Here is a 22,211-nt window from a genome sequence, read left to right on the forward strand (position 1 = left end):
TGTCATGTCACCATTGTTTGTTCTCCCTCAGTCATGTTTCAAAGGGGTTTTGAACAAACAAATTAGTATCTCGCAATTAATGCCGGAGTCTGGGGCCCCAGGATGTAGCAACACAGGTTTTGATTTGTCGCCGAGGTGGCTCTCCCGCCATGTTGCGGCGGGGAGATGAATGACGCCTCACGCTGTGCCGGTGAATTGGCTCCGTGCACGACTCAGCATGTAAAAATACAGCTTTAAGGAAATATATTATGTTTATTTTAGAATCCCCTTCCAAATCCCCACTACTACACATTCGCTAGTCAGAAAGACCACAAATACAGCTCTTGTTTGACATCCATAATAAAAAGCATGTCTGTATTAAAGCTGGCTGTGACATTTATGACTACAACAGTGTAATAAACACACTGCAGGTCGGAGACCCCAACACATTCTCCCAGCCTCCCCAGTTTCTCAGATCCTGGAGCCAAAATCCCGTGACACAACATTGAGTTTCTTCTTCTCTCTGAAATTCAGCAGAGTTTGTATTGTACACTGCCACCTCAGGCAACTCCTGCTGCGACAGTAAGACGGTGCGTGTAATCAAGCAATCCTTAGGGGAAGAATTATTGCAATGTGGAAGTTTTAAAATGAGTCGGGTAATCCTGGACTCAGCCGCTTCTTCTCCTTGCCTCAGAGAAAGACTTTAGAAGACTTCAAAAGAGGGTTTTACTATGGCTTGCTTAGCTCCCGGGTGCCTGTGGAAACAGCACCTAGGCTGCATAGTCTTCAGCACCTAGGCTGCATAGTAAAGGCAGACCTGGTTGGCCTTAGTTTCCCCATCCTGATTGAGTCCAGATCTGGTCTAGCATCATCATTAACCAAGTCATTCGGGAGATCATTGGTCCAGTCATTATCAGAGCTGTGAGTCATGACGAGTATGAAGTGGTTACTGGATGATAAAGCTGACTGCTTTCAACAGGTGAGTAGGTAAATACTCTGACCTGACAAATTCTTGGCCACCCTCCAGAAATACTTCATTGAAGTTGTCAATGGGTGGCAAGCTAAAAAAGGAAATGGCAAACAACCGTCTGCCTGCCTTTTCACACACATTTGAAACTCTAGGAAGAACCACAAGAAATGATTCCCCTCAACAATGAAAAGTGAGTGAAGGATGTGGGCAGTGTATTTTTAGCTCAAGCGCTGAAACTTTCGCAGGGCTGGCTGGCTTGACGCACAATGCCAACCTGTGCTGTGTACATGTCAGTGTTGACTCATTGGAGCTTTGGTCTGGCGTAAAGCAGACAGGCGCTTCTATCAAGACAGCGACGGTTAGGGAGAGACGAGCGACGAGCCGAGGCCCTTTGATATTTTTTTTTGCCTCAGACTTTCAACTTCTTTTCCATCCCGACCTCGGTGCGTGTCTTGATTTTTATCATCTCTCTCTCTCTGAAATGACAGCTCACAGGTCCCTGTATCTGCCCCCCCCCCCCAAACCAGCCCCCACCCTTCACCTAGCCTCAGACATACAGACAGAGAGTGAAAGAGAGATGGAAGGCGGGCGGGAGGGAGGAGGACGAGGAATACTTGTTGGTATGCACAGTGTACTGTGTGGGGATGTTTACCTTTTCAGACGTCGCTGTCCCTCCCCTCCCCGCTCCAGTCCGCCAGTGCAGCCTGTCTCACTCACATTCTCTTCTTTCTCTCTCTTTCTCTCTTTCTCTCTCTCTTTCTCACTCTCTTTCTCACTCTCTCTCTCTTTCTCTCTCTCTTTCTCTCTCTCTTTCTCTCTCTCTCTCTCTCTCTCTCTCTCTTTCTCTTTTTCTCTCTCTCTCTTTCTCTCTCTTCTCTCTTTCTCTTTTTCTCTCTCTCTCTTTCTCTTTTTCTCTCTCTCTCTCTCTCTCTTTCTCTCTGTCTGTTTCTCTCGGTCTGTCTCTCTCTCTCTCTGTCTGTGTCTCTGTCTCTCTCCCTCTGTGTGCTTGTTTTATCGGGGACTTGGCGGCTCGCCAGTCTGGGCTGCCTGCCACAGCCGAGGGTACAGTATGTACAGTGAGTCTTGTGCCAGTTTTTTTTCTAGTGTTTGTTATGAGTGGGGATTTTTTTAATGTATTATTGTCTGTCGAGCAGTTAGTGTTTGCCGTGGCGGTGGTTGAGCCATCAGAGGGGGGGTAACTGTTGAATGTAAGAGGAGTCTGGTGGATGTCTAGCACCGATATGGTAAGCTGATGAGTGGGCCTCGGTGGGCCGTGGGCCCAATAAAGAAGTGGCGTGTGCCTGTGTTTTTCCCCAAGTTAAGGTCACCGTGTCCTGGGAGCCCGCGAGGGAAAGGCAGTGGCCTGGAGGAACAGTGACTCAGCTGTTTGGGAACAGGGAAGGGAGAAAATCAGGCCCTTTAGGAGGTGAGATGCCCTGGTATCCCTTTTGGTAGAGTGTTGTGGAATAGTCTTGGGACCAGTTGGCCCACAGACTTAGGTGATTTATAGTTACATTTTGTAAAGCACATGGATGCTTTATATGATGTAATTATTCCTCTTCTCCAAACCTGTTCAGGCTCAGTGAGCGGAAATAATGCACCATCAAAGCAAGTTTTTATCTCAACGTCTTTTTTAGATCCAAAAGCTCTAATCTTCTGTTTACAGTAACAGCCAAGAGTTCACAGATTAACCAACTGTATAGGCTGTGAAGTGGCAGAAATGAAACCCTATATGAGCTTTGGCTTGCAAAGCCAACTAAACTTGTACTGAGAGAATCTGAATTGATTGAATGTTTTAATGGACAGACATGCTGTGCGCACACACATGCACACACACAAACTAGATTAAATGACATACAGTAGACAGACACACACAGGGCCACGTGTGCACGCCGTCCAGACTCTCAGGGCTGTGTCATTAGCAGGCCCGTCCTGGCCGCCCCGGCCTGATTAAGTCTGGGCTCTATTCTCCAGGGAGACCCAGCTCTGGGCCTCACTTGACTTCATTAGCTCAGCCGTCTGAGCTAGGCTAGGGAGCAGTCTCGTCCGGCAGCAGGCCCCCTCCCTCGCCACGCACAGACACACACTGCAAATACACACGCATGCACTCAGAAACCCACACTGACTCTAATACAGACACACAAAGGCACATTACGTCCAGACGGCGAGACCCAGCCAGGATCACATGGGGGATATTACTGCCGGTGGACTATCAGGAAAAGAGTGTCATGTTTGCTGGAACATGACAGTACAGCTTGCCTCCTACACTCTGAGGCTACGTGTGTATACTGTTATTTTCACTCTGCCATATTATCCCCCCTCACTGACACTTAAAAATGTCTCCAAAGCTTGTTTTGCTGGTTTCAAACTCGGTTAGCCAGCCAGCCACACTCAGGAAGGACAGTCACCTGTTTTGGGGTTGCTAGATATTTCTGCGATGGCTCACTGTTTGTCCCACTATCAGCCCTGGGGGATTCTTCTGCTCCCATTGTTAGCATGTCGGTCTTCCTGCTCTAACCCTTACTTGGATGACAGTGTTAGAAGTTAACACTCTGGCAACCTAAGAAAACCTTGACAGAGGTTGTCTTAGACCCAGTCCATGTCACCAAATTGACTCTAAATATCAAACTGCACATTGGATTGCCATTACAGAGCAGAGGAGCCACGAGCCAAGATCTTGGACCTCCCCCTCTTTCCTGCAGCCCCCCTCATATCAACCCTGACATAATCTGCTAGTTAACTCTCAGTGCACCTGACTGACACCTGCTCCCACTTCTTTGTGCGCGCCATATAAATGGCTAAAGCATTAAGACATAGAAAAATGTGAGGTATTTAGAAAAACTGCGTGCTGGGGAGAGGGAAAGAGGAAGTAGGGGGATGATGAGAAAAGCCCAGGTGAAAGTGTTTCTCTTTCTCTCTTTCTCTATCTCTCTCTCTTTCTTTCTTTCTCTCTCTTTCTCTCTCTCTCATCTGTCTCACTGCCGTGGGAGCAGAACAGAGAGCGAGCGAGGAGTAGAGTATAGTGGAGCGGCTCGGTGGAGCTTTCCTGGCCCCGCTCCAGCTATTCCCTCACAGTGATGACATCATGGTTGTGCCGGCAGGTCTGGATGTTCTGCCAGCATTCCAGCGTGTTTATGATCACTCGCAGATGTGTCCAAGAACATACTGTACCCAAACCAGAAATTAATGGAACTTGACTGCCTTCCAAGCCACATATTCCAAAATAGAGAAGGGCCTTGTGAATCAGGACAGGGAGGGGGATGTGGTGGGGGTTGTGGAGGAAAAGCTCTATTAAAAGTTTTTGGGGGGGGGGGAGTAGAAAAGAAAATGCCCTGTGATTTACATGTATATTTTTCACAACAGCTGACACCATAGCTCACCGCCCCCACTCCCTCCCCTCCTCCCTCCCTCCAGTACATTAGCACAGGATGACAGACGGCATGGATAAATGGGCCAAGCTTCTGTTTGGCCGTGTGCCCTAACTCCTCTCTTGTGGTTTAAACCCATAATACTTTCCCTGACCTGTTGATGTACATTAAACCCCTATTTAAAAACAACACTTGAATTATTTGGGGCATAAATCTGCCTCCATTACAAAGGTCCAGAAGAGACGATTGGGTCCCTGGCTATAATGGCCTCAGTAATTGTCCGGCAACTTCTCTCCTCATCAAAAAGCGCTTCCACTCACTCACTCACTCACTCACTCACTCACTCACTCACTCACTCACTCACTCACTCACTCACTCACCACTCACTCACTCACACACACTCACACACACACACACACACACACACACACACACACACACACACACACACACACACACACACACACACACACACACACACACACACACACACACACACACACACACACACACACACACACACACACACACACACACACACACACACACACACACACACAGAGAGAGAGGCAGGAGGGAACCAGTTAAGACCTCCATCCACCTGAAATGAGACTTGACTGTTGGAAATAGTGTTCTTTCAGTAAACTGTCCCATTTTAGCCAGAACTCAATGTATCTACCTGGCTGCACTCTATAAGCCTCTGGAAGAGGGATGGTCTATCTAGGCTGTACAGTATGTGACAAGGATAGCCTACATCTACATTTCTTGCTGTTTGGGGTTTTAGACCGGGTTTCTGTATAAGCACTTTGACATCTGCTGATGTAAAAAGGGCTTTATAAATACATTTGATTTGACTGTACTGTACATAATGGGAGGTGATGCCTTTGACTGTTAGTCATCTGTCGTTACACTATGACGGAACTGGATGGCCCAGTTTAGTTTGCTTGTCCCTTAAGGCCATCTCTCTTGATTCTCTTAAACTTCTAGACTATTCCCCCAGTAGGTGAGGTGCTACAGTGTTTGTGTCATTGTAGTAAACCACTAATTACTACTGAATGTTGTCTAAGTTGGATCCTGTTTCAATAACCTACTATTATATGGTACTTGAGCGCTAGTCATTCAATATCTGACCTTGTGTGTTTTTATGACTGTTCTTACTAAACGAGTCTCTCTCGACGTTCATTGTACCGCTCATATAATTATTTCTAGTACTACAAAACACATTTGGCCCGGCTTCAGATCTTAACACGAGGTCAATTAAATCGAGTCATATTGATACATAATGATTTACGATGCTTTCACCTCTTTCAAATTAAGTAGCCCCCATCGAATTACCTCGGCGACAAGACACCTTACTCATAAGATTCAATGGGATATTCAAAATTGACTTGTCCGTTAACCATCACCTAGTTAAAGAAACATCTCTGGTGCTAAAAAGAAAACCCACAAGGAAGCTCCCAACTAGCCCATAATACCCATGTAGAAAAAAAGACCTTGATCTTACTCCCTTACTCCTTTGTTGTCAGGGTATTGCAGCTTTAAATCCCTTTGGTTGCTAAGTAGCGAGTGCCCCTGTGCTCTAATGGGCTGATTTGGTATTCAGCTCGATGCCGGCTCTTATTTTTGTATGCGAGATGGTGTGTTTTGTGTGGAGGGTGAGTGCAGTGAGTGTTTTGATGGAGGGTGATTGCGGCAGCGTCTGGAGGATGTTTTAGAGTTTTATGAGCTGCACAGTACACTGTGTGCCTTTCTAAAACAGAACACAGCCCATAGAATGTTGGATATGGTTCATCCTTTCTTTTTTTCTCCCTCTGAGCAGCTCCTGTCAGAGACGGGAGGAAAGGGGGTGGGTGGGTGTCACTCACTGGAAAGGAAAGGGGGGTTTCGATTAATTTGTTCTGCTGAAAAGGAACAAGTGATATGGCAGAAAACACACACATGCACCTCGACACACATTTCAGAGAGGGGGAGAAAACACACACATGCACCTCGACACACATTTCAGAGAGGGGGAGAAAACACACACATGCACCTCGACACACATTTCAGAGAGGGGCAGAAAACACACACATGCACCTCGACACACATTTCAGAGAGGGGCAGAAAACACACACATGCACCTCGACACACATTTCAGAGAGGGGCAGAAAACACACACATGCACCTCGACACACATTTCAGAGAGGGGCAGAAAACACACACATGCACCTCGACACACATTTCAGAGAGGGGCAGAAAACACACACATGCACCTCGACACACATTTCAGAGAGGGGCAGAAAACACACACATGCACCTCGACACACATTTCAGAGAGGGGCAGAAGGCACACACATGCACCTCGACACACATTTCAGAGAGGGGGAGAAGGCACACAAGCATGTCTACAAGGGAGAAACATGTGTTAGGTTCACCATGCTGTGTTGGGGTTGGGGGAGGGCTGTTTGAAAAGAAGTGCACCTCATTCCGAGAAAGGTGAACGTTGCTCAAGGGGGGCTGTACAAGGATCAGGTGGACTTCATTGCGTGGTCGTAGGTATTTTATTTTCAGTGGAAGATCCTTGACATGGGCTTAAGGCCCAAACAGGGAATGGCAGGTACTATAGATCTGTCAGAATGACACACCCATGTATTGCTTTATTGGTAGACATCATCATTCTTATCACTAAGCAAGTTCTGAGGAATGCAATAAAGAATTACGAAATAGAATGATAGCATCAACACTGATCCCTTAAATGTCAACCTTGTCCCATTAATAACAAGACACGGAAGTCAATATTCAGGAAGTGATGTGAAGCAGTGACGTGAAGCGGTCATGATTTGAGTCAGAAAAATACTTGCAAGGAAAGCCAGCAACATGCATAACGTTTTGGGCCGAAATTATATGCAATTGAGGGGCGACTATTTTTGTTATTTTTGATTCACAGTAACATTTTTGGAACTGCAGGCGTAAGGAAACAACGTAACTCAAGGTGTCTCCCCTTTTTGAAGTTATTGTGTGTATTTGTTTGCATTTCTCCGGGCAGAAATGACTTGTTTGTGTATTGGGTTCTGTTTGTGTTCAAAGATCAAGGAATTGATACCAGCTGTAAATCTGTGGTTGAAAAGCAGTGATGTGTGGTTTGAACAGGCGAAAAGGGAGGGGGGGATAGCAATGCAATAAAAGAGCCAGAGAAGTGTACTGGACGGGGGCTAGGGGAGGGAGGAGTGGGGGGAGCGCGCTTGGTTGTGAGAGAGGCTAAATTTAAATCGTAATTGGCCGACTTCCACAAGCTTGCGGGCATTTTAATGAGTCATAATAACTTCATTTAAAACCAGCTGAGCAGAAATAGATTGGAGAGGAGCCTGTGGCCAGTATGGATTGGTGTTCTTGTCAGGCCCGGAGCCCACTACCTTTCATCGCCCAGAAAGCCGCAGACACGCTGGGGGGGGGGACAGACATCTGACTGGGGTTACACATAGTGTGTGTGCGTGCATGTGTTTCTTTACAAATACAAATATTCAAAACCATTTGTATTGAAAATCATACCCTGGGTATTTAAAAATGCCCTGGTGTACAGTATACTGTCCAAGCCTAGTTGAAGCTTCAGTTAGTAACTATACATGTCAGCCCGACAAACTGTCTGTATATTAAACAGTCTGAATGATCACTGTTAATGTATCTGTGGCTGCCTGTGTTGACTACATATCAAAAAAGAATAACCAGCTGGTTAACCTACTCACCCAGAGGACAGCGTTGGCTGGAGCGACTACAACCGACCTTGGTGTAAATTGGGGAGAGTGAGAGAACGTGTGACCTGACTAATCAGACTACATCACACCTGCATCAAAATATCTCAATTAGAAGGATTTTCTCAGAAAATGAAAACATCTGGGAAGGATGAAAAGGGCTGATTTTCATAAAATGCCACTGATTCTCTATCTGGCTCAGCAGAAGAACACTGTTGTTGTTGTTCTAATGACATAACCACGTATCATACATTGCAGCGGCTATAAGATTATCTAGTGTTTATCTGTGACTGAAATTAGGAGAGGAATGTTTTGGCACTGGCAGAGCTGGGCCAGTATTTATTTTTTTACCCGAGGCAGTCTGGGTGTTTTAAGCGGGTTCGAGTGAGTGTGGGAGAGCACTGTCGCATGTCCTAAAATGATCCCATAACCATGCACTTAGGTCTTTCTATTAGCTGTCACCACAGCAAACGCATGGCTTTTGTGTAATGGTATTAGGGAAATGTGCTGTCAGACCTGACCACCATTCCAGACTTCATTTAGTCTGCACCTTTCAATTATATGACAATCCATTAACCATGTGAAAATTATATTTTGCACGTAGTTGTCATTGCTATCAAGCAAAATAGCATTCTGTTGTATGCAGAAATGTTCCATGGTTAAGACCGAAGCTTACCATCAATGCAATATGTTCTTGATTTATTTTGTATGAAAATCTACCATCTATAAACATGGTATGACACTGACCACACTTGCATCATTTGCCAGATTGGTCTTGTCGCAACATACCAGTTGGATTTAATCTTTGTGGGCCATTTCGTGACGGAAATAAACTATGTCATACGCTACCACAATGCCAACCGAGAAAAGAAAGCATGATTTGTTTGCCACGTAAATGGCCATGAAAGTAAATATCCTCCAAGGCATGGCCTTTATTGCATTATGTAAGTTGGACGATAGCTCTGGGAAAGTTTTAGATCAATTTCTCAGCACAGATTAGAAAGCTATGAATCCCATTTATGGAAGAGACTCCCTTCTGAAATACTCTAAGAATTTTTTTTATTTTCGGGATGAAGAGACAATCAACCCGCTAAGCAAAGATCCGCAGACGGTGCTTTCATGTATGAAAAAAAAGGGAGAGAGAGAAAGTGAAAGAGAGGGGGGAAAAAAAAGATAAAAGCACTCCCAAAGCCATCTGGAAGTAGCCAGGACACACAAGGCTTGCTTTTATGCTACTAATTCCACTAGGAGGTGCAGCATAAAAGCAGAGCGTGGATATTATGTTCTAACTGTTGCGAACTATTAAATGGCCTCGGAATACTAATCTTGGTGGTCAGGCAGAGGGAGGACTATTTTTGACTGGAGTAAACTGTCTGTCGTTTGGGGCTCAGGAAGCCTCTCAGAGGAGATGCTTCTGCTCTCTGTTAAATTGATGAGCCGTCTAGCCAGTAGTGCCTTTCAAGTCTGAGCACAGTCAAAGGAGCTACTATACTATCCCTTCAGGTGTCAAAAATGTAGTTATAGATTAACTATACTGAACAAAAATATAAACGCAACATGTAAAGCCTTGGTCTCATGTTTCATGAGCTGAAATAAAAGATCCCAGAAATGTTCTATATGCACAAAATGATTATTTCTCTCAAATGTTGTGCACAATTTTTTTAACATCCCTGTTAGTGAGCTTTTCTCCTTTGCCAAGATAATCTATCCACCTGACAGGTGTGGCATATCAATAAGCTAATTAAAGAGCATGATCATTACACAGGTGCACCTTGCGCTTGGGACAATAAAAGGATGCTCAAATATGCCGTTTTGTCACACAACACAATGCCACAGATGTCTCAAGTTTTGAGAGAGTCCACCAGAGCTGTTGCCAGAGAATTGAATGTTCATTTCTCTACCATAAGCTGCCTCCAATGTCGTTTTGGAGAATTTGGCAGTATGTCCAACTAGCCTCACAACCGCAGACCATGTGTAACCACTCCAGCCCAGGACCTCTACTTCCGGCCCCTTCACCTGCGGGATCGTCTGAGACCAGCCACCTGGACAGCTGATGAAACTGAGGAGTATTTCTGTTTGTAATAAAGCCCTTTTGTGGGGGAAAAAATAATTCTGAATGCTGGGCTTGGCTCCCCAGTAGCATAGGCCCACCCACTTGGGAGCCAGGCCCACCCAAGGCTGGTCCCCTGCCCAGTAATGTGAAATCTAAAGATTAGGTGCCTCATTTATTTATTTCAATTGACTGATTTCCTGATATGAACTGAACTCAGTAAAATTGTTAATTGTTGCATGTTGCATTTATATTTTTGTTCAGTATAAAAAGGACTGTACAGTGGCAGCTTGGCCTATTTTTGCCCAGCTGAATCTTGGCTTTTGTTGGCTCTCGGCCAATGGCTTGTCACTTCTCGAGTGTCGGTTCTATCGTTACTATATCTGGGTGCTGTGGTGCACTGCAGGGTGACTGACTAGGAGCTGCTTCAGAGGAAGAGGACAGCAGATCTGGAATGTGTGGCAGGACATAGTAAAAAGTTTTAGTGAGGAAGTTAATGGCCCGTCACACTGTCCACTTTTGTGAAGAAAAAAATGTTTATGGAATTGACTTTTTTTTTCTCGCTTTCTCTCACCCTACTTTTTCCCCTTTTCCACTTCTTCTTGCTAGGAAAGATTATGGCTCAGTCCCCCCTCTCTCAGAAAAACAAATGACATAATGGAAAGAGCAAGCAGCAAACTCCTTTTGTCATTTGGCAGACATCTTGGCCAAAGATGAAGGTTTTTAAGACTATTTAATGTGAAGTTTTTTCACTCAATACTTTTACTTTTGGAATTTGTATAATTTATATCACATTCCGTTTGAACTCGTAGGCAATAAAACCTTGTGTGTTTTAACTGGGTGAAAAATCATTTTGGATGCAAACGAAATAAACAAGTATGTAAATCAGTGCACCTGAGTGTAGTTAAACGCTGCATGTTTTCCACATTTCCAGTTGTTTTGGTTTTTGGATTTCCTATTATCTCTTCTTGGCCATATCGGCAGTTTGTTTCTGTTGGCTCTGCGACCATGTGCTCCTAGTTGGCACTTCAGATGTCCACATATTTCAGACTTCTCGTCTTTAAAGGATAATCTGGATTAGTGATGTTCTACTGTCACCAACAAATCTTCAGGTACATAGAGTCCCCTTGCTATTGGCAATGTATTACGGAAACTCTCACAATCCCATTGAAAAAGGATTATTACCATCTTGGATTTGTGCATTTTTAAAGTCTTCTGTTAAACATTTCTGTCAGTCTTCCCTCCCAAAACAAATATTTTCCCTCCCTTTTCCTGTCTCATTTACTGTCCCAGAGGTAATTGTTGCCTACAGCCCCCACCCCCCAGGCATCCTAACTCTACTCTGGCCTTAATAAACCCAGTAGTTCCTTTGACAACGTGTGACTTGAAAGCAGGAAATAATGGGCCCTAAATGCTAAATCTTTACAGGTTATTGACTTGTGGAGAGAGCGCGTATGCAGCAGGCTTTGCCATCGTTTCAGTTTCCCCTTTCTAGCCCTGTGACCATTTTGTTTCACTGCAGACACTGTAGCACCCATTTGTCAGGAACTGTGCAGCATTTCTACAGCTTCTGAACCAATTGTTCATGCCATCTTTGCGATACTGGCTCAAATACAGCAGCACCACATGATTGTCTTTTATGGCCACAGCTTGTTGTCTTTTGTTACATTTGAATAGCAGGTTGCCCGGTCTTTGGTTGCTTTTTAGTGGCTGGACTCTTTTACATTGGCTGTTTCTTTTGACTGGTACTGTTAAAAGGCATCTAGAGGCGTCTGTTGGAACCGGCTTCACACAGTCATCTTTTCCCCAGGCCAAATATAAAGGCTGGCAAATGACAACCGAAAACGCCCCCGCCCTTCCTTCCATCTATTTCTCCTAAGCAATAAAGGCATTTACAGCACTGTAAAGACATGTCAATTGCTGTATCCAGCGGGTTTTCTGTGTCCTGCAATAGTCATGGGGGGGCGAGGGTTCACCTCGTGGTCAGACTCTCAGGTTCATATGGAAAAAAGCTGCCGCCTCCCGTCCCCTCGCCAAGAACCAAATCCAACGGTTATCGCTCAGCTCCAACAGTTCAAAGAAGTGTTTATGTCCTGGAACATTCCATGACCTTCCCAGGCCAGGGGAGTGACACTGACTAGCTCTGGGTCAGAGATGTTTGATATAGAAACGGTCCCCCACTAATCATGGCTACCATTTTCTGAACTGTGGATGGGACTTTTTCAGTGCATTGGTGTACATTTAGGCCTGCGTTACGCACCAGTGGCCTGTCTGCGTTGCTTCAATTAACCTGGTTTGAATGCAAAGGGAGAACTGCATCCACTCACATCAAACCATTCAAATGAAAGCTGTCTTACCCTAACAAGCCATTTTGTTTCTGTCATTCCAACGGTCGCTTTTGAGGACAGCTGGCCCAAACTGGCCTGACCTCCGCATTAGGAGTTGGTCTCCGTCTATTGTGGAGACCAAGGCTATTCAAATCAGGCCTCTTTGCCTTGAGGAATGGAAGTCTTCCTTGAGGAATGGCCCCTGTGTTGGAGGGAGCAGAGGGGGAACAGGGGCAGCCAGCCGGACTGACTTCAGGAGGTCCCGTCCTCATTTCCTGCCACTTCACACCAGCAAAGCCCCAGTGGGTCCTCTCTCCTCTCCCCGGCCCGGCTCATGTTTCCTCCCCAAAGCTTTAAGAGGCCTTTGTGTCCGAGCCGGACCGAGGGGGAACACGCCAACATGTCATAACTTAAGAACGTCTAGCAACCCACTTCTGGAACAAAATGGGGAGTAGGTAAAGCTGGAGAACACATGGAAACTTTCACCTCTGTGGCAGAGAGGGGGAAGGTGTTGGGGAGGAAGAGTGAAAGGTAGTTTGTAGGGTTGTGATACCAGTATCATAATATTGTACCATGGCAAAAATGAACGCACAGCTTTTTTTAAACCTGCTGTATGTCAAATATAGTGTGCTATAGGTCGGAAAATAAATAATTGACTCTGGATGACAACATAATGATGTTTTGTTTCCAACGTTTGGGCTGTTTTCCAAAATAAGTTCAATCCGCTTTGTTTCTTTACTAACAAGTATCACGATACCAGTATCGTCCCGGCCCTAGTAGTTTGGTGGGCTGGAAGGATTGGGAGGTAGGGAGGATGTGAGTTTGCCTGCCTGCTTGTCATAGCAGCCACACTATCTGGCCTTCAAAGGCCCAGACGAGGCTGAGGCTCAGACTAGTGTACTGCCTGAACAAGGCTCTGACTGACGTCAGGACGGGGGGGTGGCGTTATGTGGACTGAGATGCCCCTAGTTTCCCCAAGGCAAGAGCACTGAAAATAGCTTTATTGTACAGAGGAAAGAGCGAGCAACAGAGAGGGCGAGGGAGAAAAAAGCCTGTCTGTGACCTACTGGACAGACAAATTTGGTTTGCAGGCAAAATGGATTAAGAGATTTGAGCAGCGAAAAACAAGGGTGACTGATTGTGCTGAAGCGCATCCATTTTGAGGGTTTGAATTCAGAGACTGCTTTGGTGTGTGTCTGTGTGCACGCACACGCCCTCACATTCGGCAAGTCAATATTTGTCTGCTTTCCTCGTCTCTAGACATCCTCGTTCTGAGCAGTAGACCATAAAACTGTCATGTGGCCTGAAGATTTTCTGTTTTTATTTCTGTTTTCCCCCCCTGCTGATAACTATCATTGTAAACCAGCTAACCGCTCTCCCATGTCCTTATGGTCAGGATTTGCAAGAGGGAAAACAGTTTTATCTTATCTACTGTACAGTGTTTGCTTACACAATCGTGTAATTCCGAGTATCCGAGTATTTTGTCTGTCTGTGTCTGTGCTACACGTGTCTATGGGTAGCTGTATGTCTATTTGTATAAATTACTGTATATGTTTGTTAGTCAGTGCTGTGTGCCCTTGGTCTATGTGTGTCGTGTCTGTGCGTGCGTAATACTCTCGTGTGTGTGTGTGTGTGTTTTGAGAGGAATCCTGGCTGCGGCCCAGGATTTTCGTCTTGGTTGATAAAAAATGTGCTGCCTGCGGTACACATCTACTTGAGCGAGGGAACACACAGTTCTGGGCTGTCCTTTCCAATTGGCAGTCTCCGTACTGTTCTGTGACTGATAAGAGGGTAGTGTAAATAAAACTGTACAGCACAGCTCGTTACCGCTGAAGGGAGAGGAGAGGGAGAGAGGAAAAAAGGGAGAGCGTGGTGTCTGTACTCATTGTTCTGACGGATGTGTGTGTGTGTGGGTTTTTTTTGCACCCAGTGTACTGTCTTGCGTAACCCATTTGTGTAGGCTCACCGAACAGCCAGGCTGTGTTTTTGTTGGTTTCTGTGTTTGTCTGCTCAAATATCCCTCCCCCCTCTCTCTCTCTCTCTCTCTCTCTCTCTCTCTCTCTCTCTCTCTCTCTCTCTCTTGATCTGCCCTCTCTCTCTCTCTCTCTCGATCTGCCCCCTTTCTCTCTCTCTCGATCTGCCCCCTTTCTCTCTCTCTCTTTCTCTCTTCTCGATCTGTTCTCTCTCTCTCTCGCTCTTTCTCTCGTGCTCTCTCTCTGCCTCTCCACAAAAGGAACAAACTGCATCTTCTGTCTGAGAAGTGGAGATGAATGGCATAGTTATGCGATCACATTGAGGGTAGGCTGTGTGTGTGGCGGTGTGGTGCGGATGGGCTCTGTTAGATTGGGTTAGCACAGACACACCGTGGGGTGGGCTACTGGCACTTCCAATCAGGTGTAACCCCCCCCCCCTACACAAACACACACTGTAGCCCTCCCACCGCGACCACTCTTCGCATAGCTCGAGTTCCCCCACCACCCCCCCACCTCCCTCCAATCTGTGCCGTGACTTTGTTTTAAGAATAATTTGGTAGGTGCTTATATTTGTCCTATTTCACACATGTACACGTGTGTATTATATGCCTGTTTGAATTGGAAATGTGTTTTTTTGCATATCCCATCTCCCTAAGGAGGAGGAGGCTTCCTCTCGACACGGCCGCCACGCAAGGCCATAAACAAAGTGTTCTGTTTCTTTTGAAACACAAAAAATCTCGCTGCCAAAATACGTTGTGCAATATTACAGAGGAGGAAGCAAAAAGGGTCCGTCCGTGGCACGTGGCACAAATCCCCACTCCCCCTCCTTTTCCCTGGGTTATTCGAAGCAACAGTTGTGCAAGGCCCATTATGTCAGGTTAGGGCCCGGTTGTGGCAACTTGAAGGAGGGAGGCCAAGGAGGGAGGAAGCAGGGGTTGTTGGAGAACAATTATTTTATAGCCACTTCTTTCTTTCTCTCTCTGGAGAGGCAGGCAGTTATTTTGAGCCGCAGAGTTGGTGCTTCCACGGCACTACCCGGGGCAGAGGATCGGGGGAGGGGGGGCACTGTGCCAGGCAGGAGTTTCTCTCACCTCTCCTCTAGCTGGCTATGAGATGCCTTCTATTGATAAAATAAGTAGGAAAGGGAATGAAAATGTATCACTTTAATTTGGGTTAGGGTTTTTCAGTGGCCTCCTGAACAGGTCCTGCCTGCCAGCTGGGTGGCTGACTGACTGGGTGCTGTGACCCCTCTAACGGTCCTCCTCCCCACTCAGACAGTAATGACCCACACCAATAAGGTGCCACGGAGGTTTTGTCCACATAAAGACACGGGCGTCACGCCGCCACTTCCTCTAAGGATTTATGTCCATGTGCCGGGGTGTACACTTCAGCCTCCCTGGGGAGCGGTTAGTGTTGTGCCATTTGTGGGGCCCCGGTTCACTAAGCCTGCGCTGTGCTGGATCCCCCCAGGTAAAGATTGAATTGGCTCATGGCACCTTTTAGTGAGGGCTGCTCATGGTTACAGTCCATTGAATGAAGCTAGCAGTCAAAAAAGCATTATAGTCAATGCTAGGGCCAGGAGTTTTTCTAGACCAGTGGTCGGCAACAGATGAACGGCGGGCCAAAACCGGCATAAATAATACATTTATTTTTCATTTATTTTCATTTTTTTGTATTTGGTCAAAAGACACTAAAATCTCTTAAGAATTCAGATAAAAAGGATTTTAATCTATTGTATTCCCGCAAATAAAATAAACATTATCATGTCTCAATGTAATCAAGGTATGAAATTATTGTATTTTAAAATCATCTCTTTTTGGCCTTAATTATGGTAATTTGATAAATTATTATAATTAAGTTCCTGCCTCCAGACCATCCTCAAATTGTCCGGAAGCTGAATCTAATTGCCTACCTGTGTTCTAGACCATGTGACCCAACCAGGAAAGACTCCTGACCCTATAATATCCAATAATCTCCATTGGGCTCTGGAAGAAGCAGGGGGAGCTGATTTTTATTCATGCGAATTTAAAATGTGATATTCTGTCTATCTCACCTGAACACGGTTCCCTCTCCAAAGGTTAAGTATCTTTTAACGGACAAATTATGCCATATGTTCAACTCTGCATTAAACATCCCTGGCCATACGTTGCCTTAAAATATGCAGAAAATCAAGGGTATTACTTTGGCAAGTTTTTTTCTACTGAAGTCCATATTTCTGTAGAATAAATGGCTATAGGAACTAATGCCTTGTGCTGTGAGTGTGTGAAATGACAGTTAAGGTCTAGTACAATAACTCAAACAGTTACATAAGTTACATAAGTAACTGGCAAATGTACAACTCCAACTTGTCCATCATGCCTCAGTGTAACTTGTCTTCCTCAGACTAACGGTGTAGCTGTTTTGTAATAGTGTTGCGAAACCGACACCCAGTTTCTCTCCATCTCGGAGACCAAAAAAAGTTATGAGAATTAACTTCCTGTTTTGATTTGCTGCTGCCAGAGGGTGTCGTAACCCTTGGAGACGATGCCAAGAACAGAACAACCAAGGTCTGGTTTAGGGTTCTCATCGTCCTGGGATCAGGACCACACAGGAACACCGAACACACCTGTTTGATATCTGGGTGGAGCAGGACAGCGAGTTAGCGCGCCTTGACGTGCTCCCATAGCACCCCCTGTTTGTGTTTTGATAAATACCTCTGCTCCTCGTGCTGCACTCATACAGTTCAATTCAATAAACAGGATTTTGTTATTGCCCCTGGCTGGGGAATAAATCAAGTTTACTGAACTGAATTGGATTGTAGAAGTGCAGTGTGAAGAGAAGAGGCCCAACGTTGGCACATGTTCCCATACTGCACTAATAAAGCTGCTCAGACACAATGGCTCATGTAATATTCAGTGCTATGTCAATACCAATTTTCAAAAATAGGAACATCACTTATACATCTGAGTTTGCTTGTTATAGGTGCGTGGGAATTGTTTTTTATGATATCTTTAAAATAAAAACCTGCACTCTGCTCTGCTCTTGGCAGTATCAGTTTGTTAATTTAAATAGATGATTTCACTACACTATGGCTGTTCTGAAGGTTATGTAGCACTACCCACATGCTGTACTACGCAAGTAGTGTTAAGCCAACTACACTGTAGGAACCATATTATGTCATCCTACATAACTACTGCTGTACACACCTTTTTCTATTCATATACGGTCTATAAACACCATCCATATTTGACACCCTCCTGTCTCCTCTCCTGTGTTGCAGCTGGTGAGAAGGCCATTGTCTGTGACCAGTGTGGGGCCCAGTTCCAGAAGGAGGATGCTCTGGAGGCTCACAGACAGATCCACACATGTAAGAACACATCCCGCATCTGCTTCAATAAGGCTTTACACATGTTCCCCCATCACTCTGTGTGTTAGGGAGATTGTGATCTCTTTGAAACAATTGCTCCACTCCCACCATGGTCTTGTACACCCATCTATGTCTGTGTCTGTTGTGCAAGTGTTTACAGTATGCTCTTGGGCTTAAAGTTTGAACCAATTCAGGCGAAACAGGTCAGATTGATGGCTATAAATATGGCCCAAAAAAACACATGCATTTTAGTGTGCCTAAATGGTCTGAAGTATATTGAGTAACGTCTAATGCTAGTTGACCTTAATGCTAGTTGACTCATTATTAAGTCTTAGTTGTTTTTACACCACTGTGTATCTACAATGGGTGATGTATTGTGGCGCTTGCCGCTGACCGAAGCAGAAAGACTCAGTGGTGAACATATCCACATGCATGGCTTCTGGCATAAAGCCGAACCCCCCTGAGTTATGTTTATAAGCCGGTTGGCTCGCGTCACAGTGGCCAATGGAAGGTGAGGGTCTGGAATCTTCCCTGGCACACGGGCTCCCTCAGCCTGATGACACAGCCTGGATGCCAGAGAGGGGGAAGGGAAGAGACACCCAGACCTGGGACCTACCGTCCACTGGCTAGCTGGATGGGACTGGATCATATCAGGCCTTTTAATAAAGCAGTGGTAATCAATACGGGACTGGACGGTGGGGGGTGCCTTTCACTTGGCAAGCCAGTCTGGTTCATCAGCGACAGGAGGATGAGGATGGCGACGTCTTTCCAGCAGATTCCAAAGATCACTCACTCATATATGTCCGACTCGGGTTTCCCTCCACTCACAGTGTGTTGATCCACCGCTGCTTGATACTGTGGGAAGGGTGACTAGGTGTGTTGTGACTGTTGGACTCCAGAGTGTGTCAGATGGGTCACAACCTCTGGTGTGTAGCATTGATGTGTGTGACCCGCGGTTTACTGGGTTACAGCCATTCTATCACTCCACACTTATGTGACTGGCCAAACAAACAACAAGCCATCCTCTTTCAGGACTATGGACTGGTAATGTGATCCAAGCAATGTTCTCCTGTCACTATGTCAACCTCAAATGTCTTCCCAAGTGATACATTTATCTCTTCCTTTTTTTTCTCCAATGGAAACTTTTTCAGTAGATAAAGTTTTGTTGTGCTCATTGAGAGTTAGCCATTGTTAGGGTGATGTTACTCAACCTGCAGGGAAGTCATGCTCTGTTTTGTATTTGAAATGGGGGGGGGGCTCCTCTGTCTACTGCAGTAGAAAAATAGTCCATCCTGATTCTGTTTGGGTATGTGACACTCCGTATCATGAAGGCATTGACACGTCTCATCCAAGCCTGACTCGAACACCTTTCCGGAGCGATCATTTTTTGACACTCGTGTCTCATGGCCCCACTTGAGCAGGCCCCCTATTTGACAGTGGCTGGGGCCTCCGGAGCGGCATTGACCAATTCGAGGGCCTCTGAGTGAAGAGGGGTTAAACGAGGCTAATGATTGGACAGGCATACCAGCAGAAAGGAATGCAGCTCTAAATATAGCATTCCAGTCTGGTCTAGAAAAATGGGCAGCGCGACTTGTCTTCCTGCCAGGTATTGGAACAGCAGTGAGGCCAGTCTCCCCCGAGGCCCGCCAGGCTTATATTTTAAAATGTGCTGTAACGCATGGCTAGGCTGATACGCCGGCTCCATCCCTCAATATGCTCACCCATATGCTTAGCTTTACTCAGTTTACTAGCTCTGGAAAATGGGTTGTCACCTTATTCTGTTTGTGTGCGGCTCTGTGTATGCCTGTGTGGCAATACATAACTTACTGTACACTGTCAGGAAGGGGATTACTCATACTTGAAACCGTTTAGAACAACGTTTCCATTAAGCATGACTCATGTAAGGTGAGATTGAGAGGTGAGTGAACAGTGAGGAATCCCTGTTCTGTTTACTCTCACTCTGCTATACAGAAATGTTTCAATGACTCGAAGTTCACAATGAGATGTAATATACACCTTTTTCAAAGTAGGAAAAGTGCTCCTCTGAGAGCTGCTGTGTCCATCCAACCCCAGAGAAAACAGTTACTTAACAGCTAGAGATTTCTTCCTCCCCACTCACCTTCTACCCCCTCGGTCCACAGTCCGGTGGTTGTGTGACTGCGTCGCACCCGCTATGTAAATAGTTAATGGCCGTCGACATGGAGGTGGTGTTTAGGATGACCAGAGTTTTACGTGGCGCTGTAAATGTCCGGGTCTCAGACTCCTGCTGACAGAGAGGGTACAGAGGGGCAGAGAGCGAAGGCCTGTTCCCCTCGCGCAGTCATCACCCCCCCCGCATCTGAAATACTCTGTCAAACTGTCTGGGGTTTTTTTTTTTACATGTGCACTGTACACTGTACATTTTGAATGTAAGACTTGAAATAAGAATATTGTTTTATAAAGATAATATTAGTTATTGTGCAAATGGGGACCTATTATTTTCCTTTGTAATGGCTGTAATAATAATTAAATCTAAAACACTGTTTTTGCACAGGGGTCGAACACCAGACCGAGGAAAACATAGGAGGGGAAACATTGTTGACCATCAAAGCCAGATGTTATCTGAGCGGCTGCTTGGCAGCAAGGGTTGTTGTTCTCAAATGACAATATTTGGCCCTGAAGTCATGCCCATTTCTGGGTAATGCTGCTCTTTCAATGGGCACTATTGTGGCATCCCTTCTGGCCAGTTGACGTCAGAAGTATCAGCTGCCACGGTGCTTCTTTAGCCGCTCAGACTCACACTGCTTGTGAAACAGGCTTTATATTTAGTGTTAGTTGGTATGTGCTTAGGTTAGGTTATATCCCTGTGCATGCATGTACATTACTCCGAACATGCACAGTATGAACACATGAATGTATGTGTTCACGCAGTAGGTTACTGCCCTGGTCTGGCTTAATTCCTTTTTAAGGGCAGCCCAACCCGACTCCCACCTACAGCGCCTTCGGAAAGCATTCTCATCAATCTACACACAATACACATAATGACGAAGCAAAAGAAATGTCTGTTAAGTTATAAAAGATTTAAAACTGAAATATCACATTACCATAAGTATTCAGACCCTTTACTCAGTACTTTGTTGAAGCACCTTCGGTAGCGATTACAGCCTCGAGTCGTCTTGGGTATGACACTACAATCCAATTTCAATCAATCAAATGAAGCCCTTTTTACATCAGCCGAAGTTAGTGCTACACAGAAACTCCTAAAACCCCAAACAGCAAACAATGCAGGTCTAGAAGCACGGTGGCTAGGAAAAGCTGCCTAGAAAGGCAAGAACCTAGGAAGAAACCTAGAGAGGAACCAGGCTCTGTGGGGTGGCCAGTCCTCTTCTGGCTGTGCCCGGTGGCGATAACAGTACATGGCCAAGATGTTCAAATGTTCATAGATGACCAGCAGGGTCAAATAATAATAATCACAGTGGTTGTAGAGGTTGCAACAGGTCAGCACCTCAGGAGTAAATGTCAGTTGATTTTCATAGCCGAGCATTCAGTTAGAGACAGCAGGTGCGGTAGAGAGAGAGAAGGCCAACCAGGCAGGCAAGGATGGCACACCTGTATTTGGGGAGTTTCTCCCATTCTTCTCTGCAGATCCTCTCAAACTCTGTCAGGCTGGATGGGGAGCTTTGCTGCACAGCTATTTTCCGGTCTCTCCAGAGATGTTCAATCGGGTTCAAATCCGGGCTCTGGCTGGGCCACTCAAGGACATTCAGAGACTTCTGTATGTGTAATGTTTACTGTTAATTTGTTGTTTTTCACTTTATATATTCACTTTGTATGTTGTCTACCTCACTTGCTTTGGCAATGTTAACACATGTTTCCCATGCCAATAAAGCCCTTGAATTGAATTGAATTGACTTGTTCGGAATCCACTCCTGTGTTGTCTTGGCTGTGTGCTTAGGGTCATTGTCCTGTTGGAAGGTGAACCGTTGCCCCAGTCTGAGCTGGAGCAGAACCGTTGCCCCTGCTCCTCTGGAGCAGGTTTTCATCAAGGATCTCGCTGTACTTTGCTCCGTTCGTCTTTGCCTCGATCCTGACTAGTCTCCCTGCTGATGAAAAACCTCCCCACAGCATGATGCAGCCACCACCATGTGTCACTGTAGGGATGGTGCAAGGTTTCCTCCAGACATTCAGGCCAAAGAGTCCAATCTTTGTTTCATCAGACTAGAGAATCTTGTTTCTCATGGTCTGAGAATCTTTAGGTGCCTTTTGGCAAACCCCAAGCAGGCTGTCATGTGCCTTTTACTGGGGAGTGGCTCTAGGAAGAGTTAAGAATGATGGAGGCCGCTGTTCTTGGGGACCTTCAATGCTGCAGAAATGTTTCCCCAGATCTGTGCCTCAACACAATGCTGTCTCGGAGCTCTACGGACAATTCCTTCGACCTCGTGGCTTGGTTTCTGCTCTGACATGTACTGTCAACTGTGGAACTTTATATAG

The 22,211-nt window shown here is 45.6% G+C and overlaps 1 protein-coding gene across 3 annotated transcripts in view; it reads left to right on the forward strand.

Moving 5' to 3' along the window:
- LOC123999724 (zinc finger and BTB domain-containing protein 16-A-like) overlaps positions 1–22,211 on the forward strand; it is a 147,527-nt gene that overhangs the window by 62,799 nt on the left and 62,517 nt on the right. For all 3 annotated transcript variants that reach the window (XM_046305747.1, XM_046305749.1, XM_046305748.1), the window contains exon 4: positions 17,655–17,741. In XM_046305747.1, the coding sequence (XP_046161703.1) occupies positions 17,655–17,741 (87 nt within the window). The remainder of the gene's footprint in view (positions 1–17,654; positions 17,742–22,211) is intronic.

This window comes from Oncorhynchus gorbuscha, linkage group LG16 (assembly GCF_021184085.1).
Source record: "Oncorhynchus gorbuscha isolate QuinsamMale2020 ecotype Even-year linkage group LG16, OgorEven_v1.0, whole genome shotgun sequence".
In the NCBI taxonomy this organism is placed as follows: Eukaryota; Metazoa; Chordata; class Actinopteri; order Salmoniformes; family Salmonidae; genus Oncorhynchus; species Oncorhynchus gorbuscha.